General features: G+C 40.9%; 2 protein-coding genes across 2 annotated transcripts; both read right to left on the bottom strand.

Annotated features, from left to right (window-relative positions):
• Positions 1-5,765: 5,765 nt before the first annotated feature.
• On the bottom strand, positions 5,766-6,323 carry LOC145800595 (uncharacterized). Its single transcript, XM_082890300.1, has one exon. The coding sequence runs from the start codon at positions 6,321-6,323 to the stop codon at positions 5,766-5,768; it is 558 nt and encodes a 185-aa protein (XP_082746426.1).
• LOC145800594 (uncharacterized) lies at positions 6,324-8,125 on the bottom strand. Its single transcript, XM_082890299.1, has 2 exons — positions 8,017-8,125; positions 6,324-7,000 (listed from the first exon to the last, which is right to left on the bottom strand). Exons 1-2 carry the CDS (start codon positions 8,123-8,125, stop codon positions 6,324-6,326), a joined length of 786 nt encoding a protein of 261 aa, XP_082746425.1.
• Between the last annotated feature and the right edge of the window lie 12,421 nt (positions 8,126-20,546).

The following is a 20,546-nucleotide window of genomic DNA, read 5'->3' as shown; positions in this document are numbered from 1 at the left end:
AGGCTGGTGAAGTCCACACAAACCTTTTACTTACCGTTCTTCTTTTTCACTACCATTGTGTTGGATAACCAGTTTGGATAGTGTACTTCTCGGATGGCTTGGGCTTTCAGCTGCTTGTCCACTTCCTCCTCAACTGCTTCCATATGTACTAAGGTCAGCCTCCTTACCCGTTGGATGACAGGTTTAGCCGACATGTCGGGGTCAACGCCTAACATCTCATGGGGCGTCCAGGCAAACATTTCTATGTTTGCTCACAAGAAATCTTCTGACTCCCTTTCCTCTTCCTCGGCTAAGCCTGAGTCGAGAAGGAAGAAGAGTTCTCCATCATCTTCCTGGACCAAAATCTTCTTCAAAGCCTCCTCACTCTTGTCGGTTGGTTCTTTGCCGACATCATGTAAAACCTCCATGTCCTCATCCTCAATTTCAATCTTCTCTACTTCTCGTACATTGTAGGTGGACATCATTACTGCCATGGAGCAATTTTTTGCCTGCACCTGATCCCTTCTGACCTCCTCAATTCCATGCTTCATTAGGAACCGCAACAGCCGATGTAGCATTGAGGGAACATCCCTCATTGCGTGCAACCATGGTCTCCCCAAAATAACATTGTAAGGGAAGGGGGTATCAATTACTGTAAACTCCATACTTACCTTCTTCATGCCTGTCTGCACCATCAAATTCGTGGCTCCTAGAGGCCAGGTCGGCATTCTGTTGAATCCAACCATTGTGCTATTAGATTGTTCCAAGTTATCTGGGTGAAGGCTAAACTCCTTGTAACATCTAACATACATGATGTAACAAGAACTGGCTAGATCAACTAGTATGCACCTCACCTGGCACTCTCCAATCTTCAGCGTCATCACCAGGGCATCGTTGTATGGATGCTACACCATATCCAAGTCTACCTCAGTAAAAAAAACCACTGGCCCCTAGTACTCATTTGTCCTAGGCTGCTTTTCCTGGACCTGGTACACATCCTGTAGGTGATTTATCCTTTAAGTTTCCGCACGTACATAGTTCTCATTGACCTTCGAGTGAATCACATTGATCACTCGAGGTCTATCTGCTTGCTATGGTGACGGTGGTGGAGGTGGTGCTGCCAGTACCTAGGGTAGCCTTGCTTGCTCTTCCCTTGCTCTGGCCTCATCTACTAGGTCTCTTAGGTGTCCTTGTCTGACCAGATCCTCCAAGTGTGTCTTCAGAGCCCTACATCCTTGAGTCAAGTGCCCATCTTCATTATGGTAAACACAATGCTTCCCAAGGCTCCTTCCCATAAACTCACCAGGGATCTTCTCTGGCGCTCTGTAATATGGTTAGTTCCTGATCCTTCCCAGAACTTTGTAGACCGGGATTCTGAATACAGTGTGACTGCCTGTGCAACTCTCAACCCTGTTTATTGCCTATTAAAACAAGTATAACCTAGGCCTCGCTTTGGTGTGCCGTTTTTCTTCTCTTATTTTGGTGCCTTCGCCTCTGGCGTGCCCTTTTCGGCTTTGGCATACTATTTGATTCGTGCCATGAGCTCCTCCATACTTTTTGGTAAAGCTTTTGCAAGTGATTTTCGAAACGACCATTCATCCTCCAAGCCGTTTTTGAAAGATACGACTGCCAGCTCTTTGTTACATGCTAGTATTTGGTTGAACATCTTATAATACCTTTTGGCATGAGTCCTAAGGCTTTCACCCTCACTAATGTTCAGAGCCAGTAAGGAGTCTACCCTTAGTGGCTATAACCTGTTTGTAACAAACTTGACCACAAACATCTCGGCCAGGCCCTCCCAACTTTTCACAGTTTCTTTCGGCAACTTATGAAACCAATCCGATGCGATCTCCCAAAAGGATGAGGGGAACACCTTGCACAGCAACTGCTCATGCTCGCTGTATAAAGCCATTGAGTTTAAATATAAGCAAACATGAAAGTTCGAATCGGACTTACCGTCATAAATCTGGAACCTTGGCATGCGGAATCTCTTTGGGGCCTCAGACCTATCTAGATCCACTGAGAACGACATTCTCGGCTTGATCGGGGACGTGACCTTGGCATTTGGTTGCTTCCTCTGGAGGTCGTCTCTCAGATCCTCCTTCATTCGACCGGGAGCTCGACTATCAACAGCTTTTAGTCTTTTTTGTGCGCTGTTTTCAGTGTCATTGTGTGTCCTCTTGGACTTCTCCTTATTCACTGTATCAAAGCAAAGGCCCTTCCCTAGATATGCTGAGGTTCCTTGGCATAGGTCCCTTTAGTTCGTGGTGTCTTCTGTGACTCACCTCATACTGACTCTGCTCACCCGATATCCCATAAAGGCCGATGTGAGCGCTCATTTTCCTTGCCATGCTGCGGGACTGCTGGAATTATTTGATGCCCCCCTTTCTGGGCGTCTGCCTTGGCCGCTGGTACTAGTGTGTCTTGTAACGAGAATGGTGGTTACATCACATTGTTCTACGCTATTCCTTTCATCTCGCCGTCCTTCCTCAGGCATCTATCCTTCCATACCTAGAGGTCACTTTCGTTGTAGTACTCATCTCAGCTAGTTTTCTTCGGGGCATTCCCCTCTTTGCAACATCCTTCTCTCCAGGATTCGGATCCTGTGCTTCTTCATTACTGTTTTCTTTCCCGACGTTTGGATCTACATGTTCACAACTCCCACTCTACATGTTCATAACTCCCACTGTTAATGTTATCCCCAATCTTTTCTTCCTGTCCGTCATTGGCCATCTATTCTCCTCAAGTTTTCCACAGACGGCGCCAAATTGTGGGTGTTGATTCTCGACCACACAACCAAAGGGGGAACTTAGCTAGAGAGCATCAGCAGAATAGATTAAACCCAACAACCTGCAGAAGAAGATTAGAATTCGGGGGTCGTTCGTCTACCCGGGGACACTCCAACGATCAAGTCAGTAATCAATATCTCTCAAAGATAGCAAATTGTTCTTAAACTCAAAAGAAATAACTTCCCTTCGACCCACGAGACTGCCTTGCTTTTATAACTAGCAGTGACTTGATCCCTTTAGAAGCCTCACTTCAATGGACTTAGGCTCAATACTCATCCTGGACCTTCAGCTAGATAGAGACGAACTCTTCTTTATCCTTATCTTTATCCAGACTGAGGTCCTCCCCTGTTCTAGGACTCTTGTCCCTTATCTTCTTATCTCGGATTATGGCATCTCCGCAGATACTTTGGCCTAGCTGAGATCATCTTGGCAATGTGAACAAGCCACATGGCACCTCAATTGACAATTCACGTCACTTTTGCCACGTGTTGTCATTCACAAAATACTTCCCAACAATACCTATGGTCGGAGACAAGCCCATTGCCGCCTGTCTCTACTATGTAGACAATCGGAGACCGATCACGATCCAACATGACTGAACTAGAACGACCTGACGTTTGAACAAGTAAAGTAGGCTCCAAGGGTCGTGGCTTTTGGAACTTCGGCGGCGGTGGTGGTAGGGAAAGAGGAAAGAGAAATTTGAAAACTCTAGAGAGAGAGAGGAATGACAGGAGATGGAGATAACAGAGCGAGAAGAGAGAAATAAAAGGTTTGGTTTTGTTCCATCAGTCTCTGCACCATGCATACGAGTAATTATTTAATAATTTCAGAGTATAAACATGTGTTATTTTTATAGTATTATGATTGATGGAAAAGATGGGTAGGTGGAGTATTGTGTTAGTTGATTGATAAATATAAGAGATATATTGAATGATAATTGATTAAAAAATACGGAACGTGATATTTTGAGAATATTCAATAATCTTCCATACATACTATACATATATATAAAGCTATTGTGGTTATTTTCTAAGAAATTGTCCTTACAAACTTAATGTTTTAATGGTTGAACCTTTAAAAAAATTAAATTAAATTTAGATTTATTGGTTGCCTCCTATAATTTTCTTCTGTAGTTTATTAATTTTTACTTTCTTTTTTTTTTTGGATGATGTTGATTGTTCGGCTCCAAATCAAGTTGACTTTTCAACGGCATTGTTTTTGTATACGGAAATTTATAATTATATTTAGGTCTCGTTTGGGAACATATTTTTTTAATAATTTTTTAATTTTTTGATTAAAATATGATATAAAAAAATTAAAATATTTGGAATGACTTTTTAGTTTTTACGAAAAAATATGTAAAATGTAGAGAAAAAATGGAATCTTTGACTTTTTAGTATAAATTGTTGATTTTTTAATGTTTTTGTAACATTTTAATTTTTTAACTAAAATCACCACTTGCCAAACGAGACCTTAATTTTTTTTGTTTTAACTTTCGAATGCTTTAGACTAAAACCTCAAAAAAGTAGAGGAAATTGTAATAAAAAAAAATTAAAAAAACTAAGTTGGATTGTTATAATAAAATAAATTTTGAGATTTTAATTAAAATAATTTTAATTCTAATGTTTTGATTCATCAATTTATTTTTAATTTAAATCATCAATTTATTTTTGTTAAATAAAATCAATAAAAAATAATATTTTAATTATTAAATTCAATATATGTATAAAAAAATTTAAAATATAATTTTCATTTGTTTTTAATAACTAAAATACTATTTTTTTCTATTGATTTTACTTAACGAAAATAAGTAAATGATTTAAATTGAAACGAAATTAAAAAAGAAAAAAATTAGAGTTTAAATTGATCAAATTAAAAAATTGTGATTTATTTTATTATAAAGGCCAAAGATAGAAAAACTTCAGATTGTAAGTGTTTCAAGGTCGCGGCAACTCTTTGTCACCGATGTCTTCAAGCCGATATGCCTATTACCGGTAACCGAGATGATTCTATAAGGCCCCTCTCAATTTGGGCCAAGTTTGTCCTCCCTAGGATCCTTCTTGTTGCCAACCACTTTCCTCAGGACGAGGTTCCTAACCTTGAACTCTCTTGGGTTGACCTTCTTGTTGTAAGCCTTAGCAAGCTACTGCTATTGCTGGTATGCCCCCAGCCAATTGCTGGTCTCTTCATTCTTTATTCCAAGAGGTCTAGATCTCAGGCTAGGAATGCTTCATTGGTTCCACTCTCCACTCCTTGGGTTCTGATTCCAGAGATGCCAACTTCTAGTGGGATTACTACTTTAGTGCCATATGCCATGGCAAAAGGAGACTCCCTAGTTGATCTTCTCGGCGTAGTCCAATATGCCTAGAGCACATTGGGAAACTCTTCCACCCACTTTCCCTTTGATGCTTCCAGCCTCTTCTTGATCCCATCCAAGATGGTCTTGTTGGATGCCTCTGCCTGTCCATTGCTCTGGGAAAGCTGGGGGTAGAGTAATAGTTTTTAATTTTGTACTTTGCATAGAAGCTCTTAATTAGCTTACTATCAAATTGGGTGCCATTGTCTGCCACAATGGCTCTTGGAATCCCAAACCTGGTAATGTTGTTCTTCCAGATGAAATTCTTCACATTAATATCTCGAATCTTTGCAAGGGGTTCAGCCTTTACTCACTTTGTGAAGTAGTCAGTTGCTACTAGCAGAAACTTCCTTTCTCTAGTTGTCTGGGGTAATTGCCCAACAAGATCCATGCCCCATTGGGTGAACGGCCACGGGCTGGATACTAGATTTAAATCAGCAGCTGGCTGGTATATCAAAGGTGCAAACCTTTGACACATTTCACACTTTCGTACATAAGCTTCAACAACCTTCTACATGTAGGGCCACCAGTATCCCTGAGTTATGGCCCTATGAGCAAGTGATCTGCCCCCAGGCATGGCTTCCGCGTATACCTTCATGGATCTCGTATAGAAAGTCCTCGACCTGGGATGGATGCACACATCACAAGAGAGGCCTAGTGAAGGACCTTCTGTAGTGATGGCCTTTTGCTGATAAGCAGAACCTAGCCAACTTCAGTCTTATTTTGTGTGCTTCCTTCTTGTCTGCTGGCAGCCTGCCATCTCTGAGGAACACAACTATGGCATCTATCCAGCTTGGACCCATCTCTACACACATTGCTTTGTATTCTTTGATGAAGGGTTCTACACTTGGTCCTATCAAATAATCAACCATGATTGTCCTTGGTTCCCTCGACTTTATTACACTAGCCAGGTTAGCTAAGGCATTGGCATGACTGTTATCATCTTGGCTAACCTGCTGTAGCCAGCAATTTTGGATTAGTGCTAGCAGCCTGACAACCTCATTGACATTGGCTATCATCCTTTCATCTCGGGCAGCATACTCACCTGTGGCTTGATTCACAATAAGTTGGGAGTCACAGAAAACCACCACCTCATCGGCTTCCATTGCTGTTGTTAGCCTTAGTCCAACAATCAGTGCCTCGTACTTTGCTTCGTTGTTTGTAACCTTGAATCCCAAATGGATTGATTGCTCTATCATTCACCTATCTGGCGATACCAGAACCACTCCTACCCCCACTCCTTGACAGTTTGAACTTCCACCAACAAACAGGCGAAATGAGTTGCCAATGTAGATGTTACAGGGTTTTGGTTTCTCCTCTTTCTTCTGCGTTGTTGGTGTGGGGTTCTTTGGCTCTAGTTGAGTTTCTTCCTGCTCTCCCAAACATCCTAAGCCATGACTTATCGGAGCCCACCTTGGAATTGAGCCAGGAGTGAACTCGGCCACAAAGTTGGCTAGAACATGGCCCTTGATTGTTGTTCTAGGCCTGAATTCCAAGTCATATTGGCCCAATACCACTGCCCATCTAACTATTCTGCTTGTCAAATCTCCATGCTGCAACAGGGACTTCACGGAATGCTCAGTTAGCACCACAAGCTGGTGGGCTTGGAAGTAGTGAGTCAACTTTTTGGAAGCCATCACTAAGGCTAGTGTTAACTTCTCTATGGACAGGTACCGGGTTTCTACACTTGCTAGGGTTTTACTCGCACAGTATATCACCTTTTGTTCTACCTTATCTTTGCGTAATACCACTGCACTCACTATGTGGTATGAACTTGACAAGTATAGGAACAATTCCTCTGCAGGTATTGGATTTGACAAAACTGGAGCTGTTGTTAGGTACCTTTTCAAGTCGGCTATGGAGACTTCGCACTCTTCTGTCCACAAGAAACCTGTGGCCTTTTTCAACAATTGAAAAAATGGTTTACATTTATTAGAACTTCGGTTGATAAATCTACTTAGGGCTGTTGCCTTGCCGATCAAAATCTTGACCTGCTTGGCTGAAGTTGGGCTTTTTATATCAAGGATACGCTTAATCTGATCTTGGCATGCTTCTATGTCCCTCTTGGTGACCAAGTATCTCTGGAACTTACTGGACCAGACTCCAAATACACATTTCAAAGCATTGAGTCGGAGTCGATATGTTCTTAGGATATCAAAAACTACCTTCAAATCGGCTAGATAGTTCCCAGGTTCCTTGGTCTTCACGACCATGTCGTCAATGTAGACTTCTATTGTCTTCCCAATCAAATGATTAAACATTTTGGTCACTAACTGCTGTTAGGTTGCTCCTGCATTTTTTAACCCGAAAGACATTACTCTGTAACAATAGAGTCCTTTCGAGGTGATGAATGTCGTCATCTCTTCATCTGGGGCATACATTGCTATTTGATGGTAGCCTCTGTATGCGTCCAAGAAACTCATCCTCCCATGCCCTGAAATGGCATCTACTAACTGATCAATTTTAGGTAGTGGGAAACCGTCTTTGGGGCAAGTCCTATTCAGGCTGGTGAAGTCCACACAGACCCTCCACTTGCCGTTCTTCTTTTTCACTACCACTATGTTGACAACCAGGTTAGATAGTGGACTTCTAGAATGGCATGGGCTTCTAGCAGCTTGTGCACTTCCTCCGTAACTACTTCCATATGTACTAAGGTCGGCCTCCTTGCCCGTTGGATGACAGGTTTAGCCGACCTGTCTACATTGAGCCTATGGCAAGTGACCTCGTGGTCGATGCTAAGCATCTCATGGGGAGTCCAGACAAACATTTCTATGTTTGCTCGCAAGACATCTTCTAACTCTCTTTCCTCCTCCTCAGCTAAGCTTGCGCCGAGAAGGAAGAAGCGCTCTCCATTATCTTCCTAGACTAAAATCTTCTTCAAAGCCTCCTCACTCTTGTCGATTGGTTCTTTGTTGACATCATTTAGGACCTCCATGTCCTCGTCTTCAATTTCAACTGTCTCTGCTTCTCGCACATTGTAGGTGGACCTTATTTCTACCATGGAGTAATTTTTTGCCTACACCTGATCCCCTCTGACTTCCTCAATTCCATCCTCCGTTCAAAACCGCAACAGCTAGTGCAACGTTTAGGAAATAGCCCTCATTGCGTGCAACCATGGTATTCCCTAAATAACATTGTAAGGGAAGGGGGTATCAATTACTATAAACTCCGTGCCTAGCTTCTTCGGGCCTATCTGCACCTCCAAATTTGTGGCTCCTAGAGGCCACGTTGGCATTCCGTTGAATCCAACCATCGGGCTGTTGGATTATTCCAGGTCATCTGGGTGAAGTCCAAGCTCCTTGTAACATCTAACATACATGATGTCACAAGAACTACCTTGATCAACCAGTATGTGCCTCACCTAGCACTCTCCAATCTTCAGTGATTTCACCAGGGCATCGTTGTGTGGATGCTGCACCATATCCAGGTCTGCCTCAGTAAAAGAAACAACTGACCCCTAGTACTCATTCGTCCTAGGCTTCTTTTGTTGGACCTGGTACACATGTTGTAGGTGCCTTACCCTCTAAGTTTCCCTACGTACATCATTCGCATTGACCTATGAGTGAATCATATTGATCACCTGAGGTCCATCTGCTTACTGTGGCGGCGGCGGTAGAGGTGGTGCTGCCGGTGCCTGGGTTAGCCTTGCTTGCTATTCCCTTGTTCTGGCCTCATCTACAAGGTCTCTTAGGTGACCTTATCTGACCAGATCCTCCAAGTGTGTCTTCAGAGCCCTACATCCTTGAGTCAAGTGCCCATCTTTATTATGGTAAGCACAATGCTTCCTAAAGCTCCTTCCCATAAACTCACCAGTGATCTTCTCTGGCGCTTTGTTATATGATCGATTCCTGGTCCTTTCTAGAACATTGTAGATTGGAATTCTGAATACAGTGGTGACTGGCTGTGCAACCCTCAACCCTGTTTCTTGCCTATTAAAATTTGTATTACCTTGGCCTCGCTTCGGGGAGCCGTTTCTCTTCTCTTGTTTTGGTGTCTTCGCCCTCGCGTGTCCTCTTCTACTCTAGCATACTTCTCGATTCATGCTATAAGTCCCTCCACACTTTTTGGTAAAGCTTTTGCAAGTGATTTTCAAAGTGGGCATTCATCCTCCAGGCCATTTTGGAAAGATACGACTGCCAACTCCTGGTTACATGCCGGTATTCAGTTAAACATCTCATAATACCTTTTGGCATGGGCTCTGAGGCTTTCACCCTCACTAATGTTCAGAGCTGGTAGGGAGTCTACCTTTAGTGGCTGCAACTTGTTTGTAACAAACCTGACCACAAACATCTCGGCCAGTCCCTCCCAACTTTTCATAGTTCCTTTCGGAAACTTATGAAATCAATTTGACGCGATCTCCATAAAGGACGAGGGAAACACCTTGCACAACAACTGCTCATTCTCGCTTTACAAAGCAATTGAGTTTAAATATAAGCCGACATGAAAGTTCGGATTACACTTACTGTCATAAATCTGGAACCTTGGCTTGTGGAATCTCTTTGGGGCCTCAAACCTATCCAGATCCACTGAGAACGGTGTTCTCGGCTTCACCAGGGACGTGACCTCGTCGTTGAGTCGCTTCCTCTGGAGGTAGTCTCTCAGATCGTCCTTCGTTCGATTGGGAGCTCGACTATCAACATATTTTAGCCTTTTTGGCGCGCTGCTTCTAGTGTCATTGTACGTCATTTTGGACTTCTCCTTATCCACTATATCAAAGCAAAGGCACTTCCCCTCGATATGCCGAGGTTCTTTGGCATATGTCCCTTTGGTTCGTGGTGTCTTCTGTGACTCACCTCTTTCTGACTCTGCCCACCCGACATCCCATGAAGGCTGATATGAGCGCTCTTTTTCCTTGCCATGCTGCTGGACTGCTGGGATAGTTTTCTGCCCCACTTTCTGGGCATTAGTCTTGGCCACTGGTACTGGTGTGTCCTGCAACGGGAACGATGGTTGCGTCACATTATTTTGCATCATGAAATTGACAACCGACTGTAGGTCTGCCAACTTGTTTTCTATTCCTTTCATCTTGCCATCCCTCCTCAGGCATCTATCCTTGCATTCCTAGAGGTCGCTTTCGTTGTAGTACTCATCTCGGCTAGTTTTCTTTGGGGCATTCCCTTCTTTGCCGACGTCCTTCTCCCCAAGATTCGGATCTTGTGCTCCTTCATTACGATTTTCTTTCCCAACGTTTGAATCTGTATTTTCATAACTCTCACTGTTAATGTCAATTCCATTCTTTTCTTCCTGTCTGTCGTTGGCTATCTATTCTCCTGAAGTCCCCACAGACGGCACCAAGTTATGGGTGTTGATTTCCGACCACACAACCAGAGAAAGAACTTATCTGGAGAGCACCGACAAAATAGATTAAGCCCAACAACTTGCACAAGAATATGAGAATCCGACGGTGGTTCGTCCACCTAGGGACACTCCGACGATCAAGTCAGTAATTGATATCTCTCAAAGATAGCAAATTGTGCTTATACTTGCAAGAAAGAACTTCCCTTCAACCCATGAGGATGCTTCGCTTTTATAACCAGTAGTGACCTGGTTATCTTTATCCTTATCTTGATCCTTATCTTTATCCAGTCTGAGATCCTCTCCTGTTCTAGGACTCTTGTCCCTTATCTGCTTATCTCGAATTCTGGCATCTCCACAGATAACCTTGACCTAGCCGAGATCATCTCGGCAATGTGACCAAGCCACATGGCATCTCGGCTGACAATTCGGCATCACCTTTGCCACGTGTTGTCATTCACAAAATACTCCCCACAGTACCTATGGCCAAAGACAAGCCCATCGCCACCTGTCTCTACCATGCAGACAATCGGAGACCGATCACGATCCAACATGACTAAACCATAACGGCTTGACGTTTGAATAGATATAGTAGGCTCCAAGCGTCGTGGCTTCTGGAACTTCGGCAGTAGTGGTAATAGGAAAGGAGGAGAGAGAAATCTAAAAACTCTAGAGAGAGAGAGAGAGAGAGAGAGATAATAGAGCGAGGAGAGAGAAAAAAAAGGTTTGGTTTTGTTCCATCAGCCTCTGCACCATGCATACGCTTAATTATTTAAGAATTTCGAAGTATAGCCACGTGTTATTTTATAGTATTATGATTGATGGAGAAGGTGGGTAGGTGGAGTATTGTATTGGGTGCTTGAGAAATATAAAAGACATATCGAATGATGATTGATTAAGAAATACGGACACGTGATATTCTGAAAATATTTAATAATTTTCCATTCATACTATATATATATATATATAAAGGATATTGTGGTTATTTTCTAAGAAATTGTCCTTATAAACTTAATGTTTTAATGGTTGAACCTTAAAAAAAAAAAATAAATTTAAATTTAGATATATTGACTGCCTCCTATAATTTTCATCTATATTTTATTTATTTTCACTTCACTTTCTTATTTTTGGATGATGTTGACTGTTTGGCTCCAAATCAAGTTGACTTTTCAACGGCATTGTTTTTGTATATTGAAAATTTATAATTATATTTATTTTTTTTTAAAAAAAACTTTCGAAGGCTTTAGACTAAAACCTCAAAAAAGTAGAGGACATTATAATAAAAAAAATTTTAAAAAGTTTGATTGTTATAATAAAATAAATTTTGAGATTTTAATTAAATTAATTTAAATTCTAATGTTTTGATTTATTTTTAATTTAAATCATCAATTTATTTCGTTAAATAAAACCAATAAAAATAATATTTTAATTATTAAATTCAATATAAGTATACATAAAAATTTTAAAAGATATTTTTTCATTGGTTTTTAATAACTAAAATACTATTTTTTTTTCTATTGATTTTACTTAAATTGAAACGGAAAAAAAAAATTTAGAGTTTATATTGATCAAATTAAAAACTTATGATTTATTTTATTATAAAGGTCAAATCTTGATTATTATTATTATTATTATTATTATTATTATTATTATTATTATTATTATTATTATTTTGTAATTTTCCCAATGTAAAATACTAAAAGGTGGCAAATAATCTAGGATGGCCATATTGCAAACACAGTGATAGGATGCATTGTTGTTTGTGCGTGTTGAATTTTGACCTCACAACTAAATTGGATCTCTTCGTTGAGATTCTGAAAACTAAGCCGAAGAGCAATTGCAGAAATGGAGAAGTCCAACATCTGCACATAGAAAAACAACAAGACTTGTAGCTCGTCCACTCAAGGGCACTTTGACAATCAAGTCAGTCAACTTATCACTTAAAGATATCGGCTCAAATAACACATTAGTTCAGAACATACCTTAAACCCACGAGAGTGTCTACCTTTTATAATCATTTGTACCTTACTTCCCCTAAAAGTCTTACTTCATGAGACTTTATCCTTTACAAGGATATCACTTATCCAAGACTCCTCCCATTTAGATTAGGATCAACTCTCTCAAGAGTCCATCCTTATCCAAACAGGTAGTCAAATATCAACTAGGACTCTTAGTCCTCATCTGAATATCTCCAATTTCGATATGATCGCATCGTATCTGGATAACCTAGATCATCTACGTGGCATCTCGGCTAACAATCTAGGCCATGTGGACAACCCTAAAATAATGTTCCCACAATTGCTCCCCAAGTTCTATTACCTCAACAACTTTGAGGTGATGGAACCTACTTCGTTTTACCTCCCAACATGTTAGCTAAATAACATGCTAGAGGACATCCTTCCGACCGCGATCATCTCACTAGCTGAGATCATGACTCGCTAGTTCAAGAACCCCAAGATCAGAATATCACCGTCAAAACAAACATATTGATGTGTCACTGCCTCATTGGTTCTCACACGAATTCATCTTTCTTTGTTTTGTAAAACTTCCTCAGCCTAACAAGGTTATCCACAAAGTCTACGTTAAAAGACCAGACTTTACCAAGCTCCTTGATTTGTCCATCCAAGAATAAAATGCTGCACTCCTACCAACTACGATATCCACTCCCCGATGTTCCATCAAGAAGCCGAACTCCACCATCAGCAACTACCTCAAGAAGTTTCGCTTGCCCAAATCAAGGCTCCACCTTTAACCCAATAGATCAGCCATCCATCTTGGCTCCCTCTCAACACGTTCCACCTGCCCAACGTTAATGTCGACGCTGATAAAGTGATTACCTCGTAGCTAGAACCTGAACCAAGAAACAATGAGGTGTCGTGCTTCCAGCATACGATCCTGACAACCCTTTAATCATAGTTGCAAAAATCATCCACAATGTAACCATCGCTACCACTGCCGATGAGATGGCCTGTTGAGCTGCTGTTACCGAAGACCTCTTGGTAGTCATCGCTGGCATCATCAACATCCAATCCACTCCTTTCGCTTCCTTAGTCCAAAAACCAAAGAAAGTTAAGGAGGCCAAGGCAAATGCTAAGCAAACTGTAACACTAGCATTTGAGGACAAAGATCCAAATGGCTACTGAGGAGCGGTCTACTTTAGGATCAGTTGAAGCTTCTACCGAAAAATACCTGAGGTTAGTTGGGCCTGACTGATCAAGGGATGTCACTCTAGATGACACTTGGTCCCCTAAGATCCACATTGGTGACCGACTACTGAAAGTTGGAGATAGCGCCTCTAAACACCCCGAAGTCGTTCTTGCGTTCATTATGAGGTTACTATTGCTATCTGACATAGGTGCAATCAATGACCACAACAAGTATGAGCACTTCGCTCACATGATGCAATACTTTGTACTAGTAAATTTCTTAACTTGTGTTGTTTATTTAACACTTATAACATTCTTCTCATACTCATTACTTTATTTCCTTTGCAGTCTTTCTAACACGCTCATTCCTTTGCACTCAAAGCCGAGTTAATGAAGAAGGATCTGACTAAGAAGACTCAAGAAGTGGCAGACAGCCTTCGTTGACTTAATGACTCTAAAAATAAAAGAAAAAAACAGATAGATACAGTCAAGGTTACTAAGGTCGCAATGCAAAAAGTCAAGGTTGCTGCCAAGGCCGTTGAAGTCGAAAAGAATCTGCCCGAGGCCCTGGTAACCAAGGAACAAGAGATCAAGGATGCCAACATCAAGGCCTATGCTAAGTGCTAAGACTTCAACCAAAACAAATACAATGAGCAACGAACACTGCCTGCAACAAAGGTTTGGCTTTTGAATGGGTAGCTGCCCTAAATGCTACTGGTGTCCCTAAGGTCTCACCTCACCAAGATCTGAAAAACCTCCCTTTGCCTTTCCCTCCTCCCCCTGCCAAAGATCCTGAAGCCAATGAAACCGATGGCTTAGAGGAAGAAGAAGAAGAGAAGGAAGTAGACTAGACTCTTGCTAGTACCAAGTCTCTAACACTTAACAACGACATCCTGGACCTCACAAAAGATGATGATGAGGTCAACAAATGCACTCCCACTGAAACTAGCCGAGCTGACAAGAACATGGTCCAAAAGTCAATTGAGGAGATTATCAAAGAAATAGATGAGGAGACCGATGTCGACATTGAGACCGACACCTCCTCCATTAAGGCAACTGAGGCCCTCCCAACTATTGCTGCCTAATCGGAAGTCCAGACTGAGGGTCAACAAAAATCATAGACTCATGATTTTTTTTTCTTTATTTTTGTCTCTTTTCAGTACTTTTTCTGTTTTTGAGCATTGATCTTCTTTTGACTGCCTAACGTGCATGATGCTATAACCAAAACTATTCTTTATGAATGCCATCTTTGTTTCTTGTCCAAGTGTTGTCTTTATGCTTTGCTTCTACTTGTTGCATGCCTTCTCTACTTCTGTCTTGCCAAAGATTTTTCTAATTGTAACATCCTTGATCCAGACATCATCTTAGATAATTCGATTATCTCAGATTATACAATTTATCATCTTAGATCAACTCATAAAATTGTTTGAAAATTTTACCAAGTGCCACTTTCAAATCATGACTTAAATCATAACATAGCCCATGATCTTGACTAACTCATCTCTGCTCTCAAACCCCTAATGTGAGAGTAAGTTGCACTAACTCCCACATTATGGAGTTGATATCATGTACTTCCCTAGATCCTCTTGATCTAAGCATCCTTGACCGATGTCATCACATTTAGCTTATCTAAATAAAACACTTAAGGCTTAACCTTAGTGTATTGATTTCTTTGGTACTCGTTACGTCGTCTTTATGTATTTCTAACTTATTGGGTCTGTAGACTGACATTACTACCCCCTGGCAGGATCTTAGTTAATTTCGTCATGTTTCTTGTTGAAATATCCTTTGAACTTAGTTCTACTCTACCTTCTTAGTAAGTCTAAGTTAAACGTCTGGTTTCTCATTGAAACACCACATCGGCCAAAATCTATCCTAACTTTTTGTCAAAGTTACATATCAAAATCAACAATTGAAACAAACAAATTAAACTAAACTTTTATTAATTAAAACATTGGACTAAAAACTTCTGAATTATATCAAAAAGTAAACTACTAATAATAAAAGAACTTCAAGTTGTTAGTGTTCCAAGGTTTTGGCTGCTACTTGCCATCACAATATTCTAGCCGATATGCTCATACACTAGCAACCGAGGTGATCTTATACGGTCCTTCCCAATTTGGACCAAGTTTTCCTTCCTTGGATCCTTCTAGTTGCCGACAACGTTCTTTAGGACGAGGTCGCCAACTTTGAATTCTCTGGGGTTGACCCTTTTGTTATAGGCTTTTGTAAGTCCCTACTGATATGCTCCCAGCCGAAGTACTGCTTTGTCATTTCTATCTTCAATCAGATTGAGATCTCAGGCTAAGAATGCCTTATTTTGCCTATTCTCCACTGCTTGAGTCCGGATTCCTGAGACATCGATCTCTAGGGTACTCACTGCTTCTGTGTAATAGGCCATTTCAAAAGGGTTTCTATAGTAGATCTTCTCAGCGCAATCCGATATGCCCACAGTACATTAGGCAACTCTTCTACACACTTTCCTTTTGCTGCCTCCAATATTTTATTGATTCCATCTAAGATGGTCTTGTTCAATGCCTCAGCTTGGTCATCACTCTGAGGAAAGCTAGGTATTGAATAGTAATTTGTGATATTATACTTAACACAAAAGCTCTGTATCAACTTGCTGTCAAATTGAGTGTCATTGGCCCTTTTTGGTGCAGCTTAAAAGCTGCTTATTTCAGCTTTCAGCTTAATTTAAGCTATTTTGATGTGTTTGGTTTAGTATATAGCTTATAGCTTATAGTTTTTTGGAAGTCAGAAATCAGCTTATTCTTTGAGTGGGGCAGGAGATGCTTAATTTATAAGTCAGAAATCAGCTTATGTTCATAGTTATAAGCTATAAGCTGTTTAAGCATAAGCTATAAGCACTTTTCCACAGCTCTACCAAACAGGGCCATTATCTGCTACTATGGCCTTTGGTATACCAAACCTGGTGATGATGTTTCTCCATATAAAGTTCTTGACATCCACATCTCAGATCTTGGCTAAAGGTTTAGCCTCTATCCACTCTGCAAAGTAATCAGTGCAACTAGAATAAACTTTTTCTAGCCAGTAGCTTGTGACAGTTGCCCAACTATATCCATGCCCTATTGGACAGAAAGCCAAGGACTGGACACTGGATTCAGTTCTTTGGCAGGCTTGACACGTCTCACACTTTCTCACATATGCCTGGACGTCCTTCAACATCTGAGGTCACCAGTATCCTTGTGTGATTGCTGTATGGGCTAGTGACGTGCCCTCATCATGGCTTCCATATACTCCTTTGTGTATGTTGTACAAAAAGTCTTCAACTTGAGAAGGGTGCACACATCGCAATAATGGTCATGTGAAGCACTTTTTGTAAAGGTGACCTTCAGCTAACAAGCAGAATCTTGTTGATCTGAGACTTATCTTGTGTGTCTCCTTATTGTCCTCAGCAATCTTCCATCCATTATGCATACCACAGGGGGATCCATCCAACTTGGACCAAGCTTCACACACATTGCTTCATACTTAACAATCGAGGGCTCAACATTTAGGCCCAACAAATAGTCAATCATGATGGTTCTGGCATTGTCTGTCATCATGGTTAAAACTAGGTTAGGCAATACGTCGGTATGGTTATTATATTCTCGGCATACTTGCCGGAGACGACAACTTCTGAACTGTCCCAATAATTGAATGACCTTTTTCTTATAGATCGACATTTTCTCATCTCAAGTAGCATACTAGCCCGTTGCTTGGGAGTTACAGTACACTACCACCTTATAGACTTCAAATGCTACTGCTAGCCTCAAACCTACAATTAATGCCTCATATTCAGCTTCATTGTTGGAGACCTTGAATCCCAGCCTAATCGACTGTTCGATCATCTTTCTTTTTGTCTGGTGAAGTCAAAACAACTTTGTCGATCGAAACTTCCGTCAACAAAGAGCCGAAAAGATTCACCAATATAAATGTTACAACGCTTCAGTTTCTCAAAATTCTTCTTCTAGGTTACATCCTCCCCGATAGTTTTTAAGAGACCGAATCACAACTTGTATATCTTTTGGTCCCACTATCCCCTGAAGTCCAGGGTTCGTCTGTCTGGGCCTCGGAGTCGAATTTAGAGTAAGCTCAAAAACAAAGTTAGCCAAAACATGTCCCTTTATTGTTGTCCTTAGTCTGTATTCTATATTGTATAGAACCTAGAACAACAGCCCATCACACTATTTTCCTTGAAAAGTCTCCATGTTGTAGTAGAGACTTCAATGGATGCTTAGTTAACACTACAATTAGATGGGCCTGAAAGTAATGATTTAACTTTTTTGCTGTTATCACCAATGCAAGTGTTAACTTTTTCAATAGCAAATACCTTGTCTCTACACTAACCAAGGTTTTACTAACATAGTAAACTGCCTTTTGCTCTCACTCTTCTTCTTAGACAACTACTATGCTTACTGCACAATCTGATACAATGAGGTACAAGAATAATTTTTCCTCTGGTAATGAAGTTGTCAATAGAGGTGGGGAAGTTAAGTACTTCTTCAGGTCGGCCAAGGCGACCTCGTAAGCTTATGTCCACTTGAAACTAGTGGCTTTCTTCAATAGCTGAAAAAAATGGTTTGCACTTACCAGAACTTTAGCTGATGAATCTACTTAATGTCACTACCTTGCCAGTCAAAATTTATACATCCTTTGTAGTCTTTAGACTCTCCAGATCAACAGTGGCTTTGATCTGGTCAGGAATTGCTCGATCCTTCTTCTTGTGACTAGGTAGCCTAAGAACTTAGCTGATCCCCCTCCAAAAGCACACTTGGAGGCATTTAGCTGAAGTTGAAATGCCTTCAAGATCTCAAACACCTCTCGGAGGTCAGCCAAGTGGTCTACTAACTCCTTGCTTTTCACCACCATATTGTCAATGTATACTTTTGTAGAGCTCAACTTCCTTCGCGCGCCCCCCTTTCAAAAAGGCGCGAATTGGTCTCCTACAGTTCGGACTCTTGTCACGGTTCTGAATCTAATCTCACAAAGTGCAATGTAAGACTGATAAACACCAAAGAATCCAACCTGGAAAATCATTTTGAAAAATCGATTTTGAATCAAATAATGCCAAAACTGGACTGCTTTGCCAGATTACAGATCGCCACCTAAATATTTTATTTTGGGGAAATTTAGGAAACCCTGACTCGTGCCAAAGGCCACGTGTCCGTCATCACCAAAGTTGCCTCGGCTCGGGAACTTGGGTACGAGGGGGGAAGGTCATGAAATGAGCACCCCCGCTCGCCCTGCTATCATGATATGTTGTTTTATAAGCCTCATGTGTTCTTATCTGATTATTACCTAACTTTACCATGTGATGCACACAACATACAAGAATAGACTAAATCGCGAGATATGGAACAAAACAACTCGTGTTTGTTTTTGAAAACGATTTGAAAATGCCACCCTCAAGTCGGCTAAAGCACGGATTCGCTACCCTCAAGTGGGCTTAAAACATGATTTGCCACTTTGCAAAGTGGGCTTAAAACTCACATTTGATGATTTGTCCCAATTCAAGTAATAAAGCCTTCATCCACAGGCATTCATATGCAGTTTAGCATTTAAGCAAATAGCCTCATGGCAAGCATGCGAAACATGGCAGCACTCACACTCATGCAACTATGCTAAAGCGTAACACTCACAGTGTACTCCAAGCCAAAACAAAAGCTAGTTAGAAATATGCATGATCCCTAACTATACAAAATGCCTAATGCAACACATGCAATAATGCAATTAAATAGGCTCGGCTATCTAAGATGACATATGATTTGCAACATTTGATAACATGCTTTGAAACACGTATGCAAATAAGTATTGAAATATAATGGAGTTTGTATGATGCGCCGAGCCTGGTGCATGTAAGGAAAATGAATGATGCAAACATGCAAGCATAAGGCATGCTAATCAAAATGCACCCTAATCTAACCACCGAAAGCGGATAAATAAAAAGGAGAAAGACGTGGGGTTGGAAGACATGCACACACGCAAGCACACTTATTACAACATTGCGCCCTCTCGAAGAAGGGTCCGAATAAATAAACTAAGCTACACTAAGCTAAGCGAATTATTACAAATCAACTAATTAACTATTCTAGATAATTAATTATTACAAAACTGAATTGAATAACTAGTTACACTAAGCTAATTAATTACAAATCGAATTAATTAATTAAACATTTAACTAATTAATTACAAAACAACTAAGCTAATGAACTAATTTAGCTAAGCAATTCAAATGAACGGCCTCGGGAAGTGAGGGAGATATGCATGCTCGATTGCATCTTCCTGAAAATCTACCACCTTGCCTCTAGATGCCTCTGTTTGCACATCTTTGGACCTCTGAAAATTATCCAACCTCCAGATTTCTTCTGTTCCATCTCAAGAACACATTGATGGCTGATCGGCTATAATTGGTGGCCATCGGCCACTACTGATGGCCGGTCGGCTAGTACTGGTGGCCGATCGGCCACTGCTTCCCTGAATTTCCTCCTTTTGCTGCAACAGAGAGCAAACAGAAGCATGACAGTGTATTTGCAAGAAAATGTGTGTACTGCCACCCTCCTTATCATTTCTCAAGCTCAAAAGAGTATGGCACTTGGCTCTCAAGCCACCAACCAAGCATTTTCAATGCATGGTGGCCAAGAACCAAGCTTGTACAATGTTAATAAATGCACAAATAGACTCAAAGGGACCATCACCCTATCATGCATGATCAAGGGTGATGGAGACAAAGGAGATTGGCCCATTTTCATCACTTTAAGTATGAAATGGGCTAATCTACCTTGTGTTCAATATAACGTCCGATTGAACACAATGCAATGCAAACAACATGCTTATCTTGCACAAGTTTTACTTTGCCAATTCTTGTTTACACATTTTAGCATTACCAAGCCATTCTTTAATCAATTTGTCCAAGATGATTGTCCTCTAATGGAAGAGGGGTCAACCAAAGGGTGGTTTAGGACATGAATAGAGATC

Source organism: Camellia sinensis, chromosome 10, assembly GCF_055761805.1.
Source record: "Camellia sinensis isolate YWXY chromosome 10, ASM5576180v1, whole genome shotgun sequence".
Classification (NCBI taxonomy): Eukaryota; Viridiplantae; Streptophyta; class Magnoliopsida; order Ericales; family Theaceae; genus Camellia; species Camellia sinensis.
Note: the sequence above shows the minus strand (reverse complement) of the source record. Positions and strands in the feature narration are given on the sequence as shown.

Bases quoted from the DNA above. Each gene is read 5' to 3' on its own strand.
- LOC145800595 (XM_082890300.1), bottom strand. From the start codon at position 6,323: ATGATAGAGCAATCAATCCATTTGGGATTCAAGGTTACAAACAACGAA.
- LOC145800594 (XM_082890299.1), bottom strand. From the start codon at position 8,125: ATGGTAGAAATAAGGTCCACCTACAATGTGCGAGAAGCAGAGACAGTT. The intron at 7,001-8,016 runs GTGAGGAGGCTT...TCTTGTGGACAG, and splicing joins CAAAGAACCAATCGACAAGA to AAGAGTGCGAAGTCTCCATA.